Raw genomic sequence first — 10136 nt, forward strand, 5'->3', positions numbered from 1 at the left:
AGAGACAGAGAAAAAGCATATGAATCTATTAGCTTCTGAAATCTAGCTTGGGGGACACCCATCACCCCCACCACCCCAAAGAAAACCCAACCCAAAACAAACAACCCAACTAAACACACAGCAACCCACAAGCTATTTTGAAATTTTGGATTACAGCAATTATATTTGCCTAAATAAGATTTAATCAAAATAACTGGGCAACTCCCTTGTTTCAGAAGTACTGAAACCTTCACATAGTTGAGATAAAAATTGTAAAGTGAACTAAATCCAAATGGAAAGACCCATATGGAAAAGCTTTTTCATTTTGAATGGGGGAATGTTTTCAAACAACTATTGTCTATCAGTTGTATCCAGAGAACACCCATACACAGATACAAGGACAGATGGCTAGGTATAGGAATTCATGCTCATAGCGATGTTAAACCTATGAGGAGATTATCTAAGAGGTCTACATACCACAACGAAAACAGTCTGACAGGAGCAATATCATCACCAGTGTTTTGTCCTGCCTCACCTTCCACAGAACATTTTGATTAAATGAAGCTGACTAAAGGCACTTGCAAGATAACAGACAATTTGGAAAGCATCAGAAATGAGTGATGGCACAAACACACCTTCAGGGATCACTCCCACATTCCCACATGACTCATGTCTTTCTGCTACTGGCAAACAAACTTGATTTTTTTCTAAAACTCTGTCACAGAACACCTCTTGAAAGAAAGAAGAAAAAAAAAAAAAAAGAGAGGGTAATAGTTCATTTAGATGCTCCCTTTCTGGTCCCTGAAAACAGTTATTTTATCACTGTGCTTCTCAGCGCTGGAATGACTCGCATCCTAGGCATACTCAGACTAAGTTCTGGACCACTTATGCAAACATCAATATTTGATGATTTATTGCTATTGTATATCAGATGCCTATTCTGAGATAGATATAGCAAGTCTCTCCTCAAGTGAGCTGTTGAAATCTGGTTATACAGACCTGCCAGTGAAGATATTTTGAAGTCTAAAATTTATTGTTTGTTCCTTTTACCATTACAGGATTGTTCAGAACAGCAATGTAAGGAGTAGCATAAAAGAAAAAAATCTCACAAGTATGAGAACTAAGGGGACACAGTCATTGATAATTAATAAGTGACAGGATCTTTTATAATTCAAAGGATGACACAAAAACCTCTCTTAAGTAGGTGGTTTTCACTTTTAAGTCAAGAACTGCCCAAATGGATTCTTCATCTGAAGGGAGTCTAAACAACAACTTATAAGAACTATGAATTGACCCGTTTCTCCTATACATGCTGGTACTGTCAACATTTAAATTTTCTCCACTAGGCACCTAAGTTAACTTTTTCACCTGTATCAAGTCATCCATCCATGCCGTCCTGTGTGTCATCCAAAAAAAAAAAAATTATACACGGTCTATTATTATTTTACAAATCCTTAGAGTATTATCCCCAGGAAGGCACTGCAATCTAAAAGAGTAGTAAGATTTCACTAACAGGTGAAATCCACCCCCCGCAATTGTGGTCCACTATTCAAAAGTCATTTTAGATGCTACCTGTTCTTGAAGTCCGCTAGTTTGGAAAGCAACCCTTATGTTTTTCTAATTGCTATCCATCAGTACCAAGATAAGTAACATTACAAAATATTTATAGCTTTTCTCCAAACCATACTGTGATTAGAAGCTAGACAACATGCAATTACATAAGTTAGTTATAACCATGCATCAATATTTCTTCCAGAATTACCAGTAATCTTACCACCTCACCGTAGCCAGGAACTTACAAAGTTTAGTACTGAAGAGTTTTTGGACTAAGCTGAGTATATGCCTTGCTTCAGTCTTCTGATTTACCTGAAATACGATAGTGAAGAAAAAAGTGGTATCTCCCATTTACATTTCTTATTCTTATATAGTAAAGCATGCTTTACTTTTCAAATAAAAAAATTATTCTTGCAGTAAGACACGTACATGAGTATGAACACATTCCTCAGTCTACAGATACATTTAGTGTAGCAAAAGCTAGACAGAACAATTCATATTCAATATGCAAATACCAATCAGACATTCACAAATCACAGAACTTGAGGGAAAGCTAGCCCCACTTACATAAAATTTAACTCCTTTTCAATGATGTCTCAATTCTTTCAAAATTATGCTCTATTTAGGTTTGGGGTTTTTTTGTTATCTTTTCTCTCAACTTGAATTCTACTCATAAGTACTTTTGGTGAAAGAAAACGTTTAAGACACATTGCATATCATTTTTCTTATTCCTGCTCACTAAAATTACTGGCTATGAATTTAAAGAAATAAAAGTTTGTACTTAATAAAAATTGTTCCTGCATCTAAAATAGTTAGAGTTCATGAAGAAAACTGTTTAAAGATCTTAGGCAATTTACTTCTCCATTTTGCTGTTCTTTGTTTACCTGTTAAATTCATATTTGCAACATTATTGGACCCACAGTTCATAAGTGATAAAATATGTTATTAAATCAAAAGGATTTGAACATTTGTTTCTTGTTTTAGAATCCAGCCTTATAAGAGAACACACATTTTAAAAATAGAGTTTAACTATATATTTTTTAAATTACTTACTGGTTCTTCTTTAACCACCAAACACAAGTCACCATCACTGCTACAAGTGCCAAACCCATTCAGTGAGGACCCAACCAAGAAGAGCTTGCTCCCTGTAACAGAAGAATCACAGAATAAAAACTGATGTGATGTATCATAGTTTAAGAGAAAGAACTGTGAACTTGAACATTCAAACTAATATTAAGTAATCAAGTTGAAAACATACGTGGAAAAATACACTGAAGTTCTCTCTGGAGTTCTATTCTGCAAAGCTCTTTTCTGTTCAAATCACAGGTCTGTTGCTGACATGCTTGAAACAACTCCAAAACCTGCTGACTTAACTTGACACACATCCAAAAAGTAAAGATAAAGAGAACTGAACATTCTTTCCTGCCAGAGTTGCAATTACATCAAACAGAAAACTGCATTAAAAAAAAAGTTCCACATGATCTATTCCATTGTCTCGAGTTTTACTGCACTTGAATTCATATTGAACACCTCCCCAGAAGAAATTTCTGCAAAGTTTTTAAATTTAAATTTTTTCAATCTGTTACAAAATGTCTATTCACAGAAAATAATCGTTGCCCCATCAGTATCCACAGCCTTTCAGGGAATAAGCAGTGAAAGACCAGATATATATTCTGCTGACAGACATGTAGATTTCCCGAAATTAGTATGAAAAACAACCAACACAAGCAAACAGACCTACCCCCTCCAAATGCTCCAAAACCAAACACACAAGGAGGCTATATAGGACCATAGTGGCAGCTACATTTATTGATATTCCTTCTAATGACAGATCAGCAATAGAGACCCCGTGACACTGTCAAAGAACCTTGCAGAAATTTTTGTGGTCTCCCACAGAAACATTGGACCCTGCCTACTCAGAAGGCAGATGTAAAGCACAGGCATAGAAAGATATTACCTTATCTTTTGCCACAGGGAGCATGGTTTCTATAGGGTCTGGAAACAAAGCATCTCGCAATGGAGGAACACATCCAGTTAAACATGGTATGTAATATGCATGGAACAGCGGAGATGGAATTGATCCTGGATAGGAATACCTACATTCTTCTGGTAAAGGCACTGCTTGGTTAACTACAGTAGTTTCATGATGAGGTGAATGAAATCGCTGCCGCTTGACATCATATGGAACACTTTGTTCACTTAGTCTCCTAAGGAAAAAAACAAGTGACTATTTCACTAAAAGCAAGTATTCTACAGAACAAAAGGCATGCCCATCCTAGATATTAGGTGAAATAAATCTAGAATGGGAAAGGGAACAAACAACTACAAAAATACAGATACCCTTGAAATGAACTGATGCAACTGCTTTACAAGAGTATATATTAACCAACTGAAACCTAAATGGCAAGTTCAGTTAAGCAGTACAGCTAAAAAAGATGAATGCTGGTATTACTATTTTCATGATCAGACACTTTTTTTAAAAAAAAAAAAAAAGATACATACAGACTATGTAAGTGTACTTTTCTTTAAAAATCAACAGGAGTGCAGTGAGAAAGTTTTGTGAGTTCTGAATACCCAGGATGAACAAGACAAGTTCAAGTAGCGGGGAGGGGAGAAAAAGAAACTTACCACAATAGCCATTCAAAATTTAGCATTTGTCTGTGTAGGCTTAGATTATACAGACAGATAAATGTTAATCTGGGCAAAAAAAAGAACCACTACTCATTTGACAAATCAAACTAATGATTGTATTAAGCTACACAAGTCATAAAACTAATGTCTCATTTTCAAGCACAAGCTTGTATCACCTCGTTAAGTCATTTATCACAGGAATTCAAATATATCTGAAGAGATATAGTGATCTTACAGACAGCCCCTTGGCATCTGAACTCTTCATTAAGAAAAGTTGTTCTGAAAGCTGATCAGTGATTGGATACTGTGGTCTATTCACAATAAAGATTAAAACAAGACATTCACATTTTGTTTATACATCAAGTATTACATATGAGCTAACCAGTATGGGGGTATTCACACTTTTTTTTTAATTAAAAAAGCATTAAATCAAATCTTCATATGTATAAATTAACTATTAATAAAACTACAGTTATTTCTTGTAGTCAGAAAAGCTGACACAGCTTTTGGGGACCTGAACAGTATTATTAAACACAAGTTTATCTGAAGAGACCTCAACTCACCATTTCAGTTTTCAACTCTGAGTGAAGTTCTGATAACATTACCTACCCACAACCTTAAAGAAATTCACAACGTAATATTAAATCAAAACGTGATGCTGTTTCAGCTTATTTTAACCAAAAAGAACTTACATGAACTCATCTTCAGCAAAAATACCTTAAGAGTTGACTCAAGATCTAAGGATTAACTAGTTGATTGCAAATCTCTCAACACAATATAGCTTTCCATAAACCAGACTGGTCAAGAGGAAAACATGCATACATCGTGAAACCAGGCACTTCTTTAGGTCATGTGATGGTTATATACTCAACTATAGCTTATTACAATATATTTAATTGTACTTATTTTCTCATCTGTTAAATCTGGAAGAGAAATAGCATACAGGAAAGTTTAAGACATTACACAAGGCTTCCTCCCTATCAGCTGATTCACGGAACTATTAAAAACTGTGCAAACATAACTACTATTTCTGAACTGATATGGTGAATAAAGTATTTTTTTTCCTAGAATGTTAAGAGAAACTGAAACCACACATTCATCTTAAATTCTTTTCTGTTATAACTAAGGTAACAAAGGAAGCTATGTAAATTCACATAAGCTTAGTTGTTTTAAAAAGTAAAAAAAGAACTTACAGAACTTGAATTCAGCACTTTGTGAAAAGCGAAACATCACATTATTAAGAAAATCAGGAGAAACATCTAGCATGTCATCAGAAAAACATCACAATTCACATAAAACATTGAAGGAGCAGTCTTAGCTTGACAAATTAACAGGAAGAGAACACACTATTGACACAAACCCTCTTATAGTCAAAGCACACACAAACTACGATCTATTATAGCATTAAAATAAAATATGCAAGTCAGTGCTGTAAGTCCACAGCTGTTGGAAGAGAAAAACTACACATACTAAGTCACTTCTGAATACTAAAATTCTCAAAAGTAGATACACGAACGCTTTAAAGATCCATGACATGGCCCGTTTCATCAAAAAAGTGTTATTCCGTATTCTTGCAATTGCTAACTAAATTCAAGCTGCACAAGAAATTTATATTAGACAAACTTGATCACGAGTACATTACAACCAGAATTAATCACACACAAAGAACTTACTTTCTTCCTTGGAATGATATAGGGGCTGCAGACACACATAGTGGACTGCCATTTCCATAAGTCAATGGCTGCAGTGTAACAGCTGGAACAGTTGTGAGGTTCCCACTCAGAGGCCTGGAAAAACTACAGTCCATAATTGTTTATATAACAACTAAGATGCTTTTGTTTGGGTTGGCATTTTTTTCTTAATTAAATACTTAACTCAGTAAGACCTGCCATTTTTTTCTTAGAAGCAATACATCTGTCCTTTCTATTCAAAATGAAGAGATGTTTTAGTATATATATTTTTAAAAATATTTTTAAATGAAATATACAAAGAAAACAGCCATTCTTCAGAGCACACATGTAAGAAGAGGTTAACAAAAAAATTAACTTAAGGCAGCATTAAAGTTAAGAGCCTAAAGAATACCATCGTGTCTTCAGACCTAACCCCAAGAATAAAAGTTTCCTCCCCTTCTCATCTCCTCCCTGATTTCCCCAGTAAACAAGTACAATTGAATATCCTTAAAATTGAACTGTGGATTATTAACTCTAACCACTGCAGTGGCATCTCAAGCATTATGCACAACATAGGGGACCATTAAAACTTGCAGGTCACCAACAGAAATGATACAGCTCTGTTTTACACGACACCTTCCTATTTTTTTAAAGTTTAATGCAGTTTAATGTCAAACAGTGAAAAACATCCTCCATAAACAGAAATACTTCTTTCAAGAGATAGTTAACTCTCTTTTTCAACCCAATCCCCACTATCAAATCTTACTGTACTTACGCTGCACTCTGAAAGTTAAACTGAGTTAAACTGAGCTGGTGAGGGAGACGAGCAGGTGGCATATTTAGATGAACCTTACTGAAGAAATTACTTTGTTGATGACGTTCTGGAGGGAAGGGTGGACAACCCAAGTTGGAGGAATTTAGGAACATGCTCCTTTCTACTCAAAGTGAACATGTAGCCTTTTACCTACATTAAAAAAAATTAAAATTAGGCAACAAGAAATACTAGTAACCTTTTAAACATCTGGTTTAAAAACTGAAATAATCTACAATATATTTCCACAGATTGCTTAAAAGACTTGTGATTGTGGGCTAGTTTTATCTCCTTTCAGGAGAAGACACTAAATAAGAGCACTATATTTTTCTAAGTTTCACAATTACTACTTAATTTACTTATTTTTAAAAGTGAATTTTGATTTGCTCCCCTCCATTTTAAGTTTAGTTTTATATTTTGTTTCATGTAACTTTCATAAGTTTTCATCTCAAGGAAAAAGTACCATATTTTAGTGGAATAGGTTTCTTATTTCAAATGTTCCACAATGATGTTCACAATATAAGGGAAGGAACACTTCACTTCATCATAAGAACATGAAGATGCAGCTGATCACAAACTATAAGCAAAATTAGGTTTTCTTCATAACATAAGCAAAGAAGCATCCAAATGGTGACAGCAATTGGAAAGTAATCTACTCATGCTTTAAGACTGTCATATATATAGTGTTATTTTATGTGTGTGCTAACAGAATGGAGGCTGTGATAGTAAATCTGCATTTTTCTATATTTTAAATTGATTCTGGCACAACTGACTGCTGTTTGATCTTGTGTCATTATATGCATTATACATTAGCAGAAAGGCTGGGTGAAAATCTTTGCCTCTACAATAGGTTAAACTGTGTGTTGCATCCATTTTGCAAGTCATCAGTATTTTACCTTAAACTCAACTTATAGATTGGAGACAATAAAAGTTCAGACTTTACATGGCAAGACCACATTAGAAGATTTTTAAAACCAGTTATCAATTCTGTATATATCTCTTTGTTGCAGTGAAAACCTGACATTACTTTCAAGTTTCTTCATTTTTTACTTGTCTTAAATAAGAACCCTACAAACAAAGATGTGTCACTGAAAGAGTTTTTCATGACTGACCTCAATACTTTGCATATAAATATTTACCCCATTAGTGCAATACGGGGATACAAATACAAGTAGTAGTTTTTTTTCAAAAAAGTGGAACATTTAGAAGTCATAAGAGCAATGGCAGTGTTTCCCTAATTATTACATAAAAACTTTTTTATAAGCCCAATGCTACAGTAACACAATTAGGAAAAGTGCTGACAGATCCATGCACCAGCATGGAAATCCTATCACCACACAGTAATCTAAGTTCAGAATAAAATTAAAGTATCACTTTTAGGTTCTCTCTCTCCATTACCAAACTAAACATTTAAATATATATATATAAAATTGTATTAACAGTTATAGTAATAGGCATTCTCTCATACACTGAAATAAAATCAGTTATTCCTAACTTTACTGTAGTACGGTCTCATTGTTTCCATGGCCTCGAAGTCTTCTTTCACCTACCACTATGGACTCCTGTCATATTCTTTACCTCCTCAGACAGCTCCAACTATCACTGCAGGTGGCATTAGCATGGAACTTAGGTAAATAAATTCCAAGGAGTTTATTTGCTCAAATTTGACATTGTTCCTTACTTCCTGTGATGACAGCCCACACTAGTGAAAAACTAGTACTACCTACATTGACACTGCTATACTAGCTCCAAGAAAAACCTGCCAAGATAACTATTCTTACAGTTTTCTCTTTCACTTTTGTTTGGAGGTGGGGTGAAGTGTTATGTATTAGCAAAAGTTTTTTTTGAGATGCTTACTTACAATTCTGCTGAAGAGAAAAAAAATTGCATGATGAGAAAGTTACCTGACATTTACATTTAGTCTGAATAATATTTATGTGCAGTGCAAAAATCATAAAACAGTACAAGCAAAACACACAGATGCAGAAACACCAATTAAGTCACTTTAAGGAAGTAAGTGGACATAGTAAGGAATCCAGTAAGAAATTAGTAATTTCTAACAGAGAAAAGGGACCTACACTTCAGAAACAAACCTCTTAACCTTTTCCATTTCTAGTATGGACAGGCAATGTAAAAACTGTTGACACACCTCATTCATCTCTAAGCATCCCAGGCACTCTCAGCATTACATACAATATACATAAGGAGTTGATTAATAAAATTCATCAGCATCAGAATTCGAGATTTAGTTGTAAAAGTAACAAGGTATTTTTAGCCTTTGAAGTTGTAAATACCATAAAGAGAACAGCAATGAAGGAGTTACCTTCCCTAAAACAAAACCCAAAACAAAACAGCATAACAACACTGTTGTCTCACAGTAGCTATAACGGCATTTACGATGACTTTCAGTAGATTACCGTGACAGAAATTACTCTCCAAAAAGTCTAGTAAGCGTTACAAGTCAGATACACTTCCACCAGTGAGCAACTCTTTTCCAAGTAAGCATGTACTTTTGAGGGAAACACATAACTAAATACTGGTACGCTTTTTGCGTAAGCAAGCCCAAGCGCACACGACCCCGGAGCCCCTGAGGAGACGCAGCTCCCACAGCGCCCGAAGCCCCACCAGCCCCCCACAGTACTCACACACCTCACTCCCCACCTCAGCGCTTAGCGACCCAGAGGGAGGCAGCCAGGACGCCCAACCACAGGGCAGCACTATAAAGCTCCCCCCCCGCCCCCGAACCCCCCGGACCCTGACTGCCCTAGCACCTCTCCCCACAACAACACGAGACCCCTACACCCCACCAGGAGACTCACACCAGGCCTGGGCAAAGACAGGCCCACAGACAGCGACCAACAACCCCTCAAGCCACTCTCCCCCCACAACGGCACGAACCAGAAACAAACAACAACCCCACCAACTAAGCACTACCCTCTCACCCAAATACAGAGACGCCGGCAGGAAACAACCACCCAGCCCTCGCACCACTTCTTCCCCGCCGCGCAACACCTGCGCATGCACCTTCTCCGCCCCCTCGCTGTGCCGGGAGGGGTGGGGTGGGGGAGTGTAGCGGCTGTACGCGACATTGGAATCGGTGGCCGTTACTGGTGGTAAGCTGTCAAGGGTGGCCGCCTCCGCCTGGCGTCGTGTGAGGACGCGCTACCGTCTCCTGGGCGATTTCCCGGCGCAGGGCGGCCTTGGGCCGGGGCAGCTGCCCTCCGAGGGGCTGGGAGTGCAGCGCAGCGGGGAGCCGCCGCGTTGACAGGCGTGGGCGGCACTGTGTTGTGTGTGGGGCGGTAGGTAGTCGCCTGCGGCCTCTCCGTATGCTGGGGCTGGAACTACATCACAGCCCTGTAAAGGCGCAGACCGAAAACCCGGCCTCACGGCATCTTTTCTCGGTCCTCAGCAGTCACTATTTGCAAGTGTTTTGTCTGACAAAGGCCTGACGGCCTTTATGTGCTGACAAAGGAATAAAAGGAAGAGGTTAT

The 10136-nt window shown here is 37.2% G+C and overlaps 1 protein-coding gene across 4 annotated transcripts in view; it reads right to left on the minus strand.

Moving 5' to 3' along the window:
• The window catches only part of LOC142049497 (poly(A) RNA polymerase GLD2-like), a 47354-nt gene extending 37687 nt beyond the window's left edge, over nt 1-9667 (minus strand). For 2 of the 4 annotated variants that reach the window (XM_075077261.1, XM_075077259.1), the window contains exons 1-6: nt 6610-6816; nt 5838-5960; nt 3491-3740; nt 2792-2906; nt 2587-2678; nt 1779-1845 (exon numbers count right to left, since the gene is read on the minus strand). In XM_075077261.1, the coding sequence (XP_074933362.1) occupies nt 1779-1845; nt 2587-2678; nt 2792-2906; nt 3491-3740; nt 5838-5960; nt 6610-6761 (799 nt within the window). In that variant the 5' untranslated portion in view covers nt 6762-6816. Of the gene's footprint in view, nt 1-1778; nt 1846-2586; nt 2679-2791; nt 2907-3490; nt 3741-5837; nt 5961-6609; nt 6817-9587 lie in introns of those variants that run through there. The other 2 variants (XM_075077262.1, XM_075077260.1) reach the window with 2 other exon arrangements.
• Between the last annotated feature and the right edge of the window lie 469 nt (nt 9668-10136).

Source organism: Phalacrocorax aristotelis, chromosome W, assembly GCF_949628215.1.
Source record: "Phalacrocorax aristotelis chromosome W, bGulAri2.1, whole genome shotgun sequence".
In the NCBI taxonomy this organism is placed as follows: domain Eukaryota; kingdom Metazoa; phylum Chordata; class Aves; order Suliformes; family Phalacrocoracidae; genus Phalacrocorax; species Phalacrocorax aristotelis.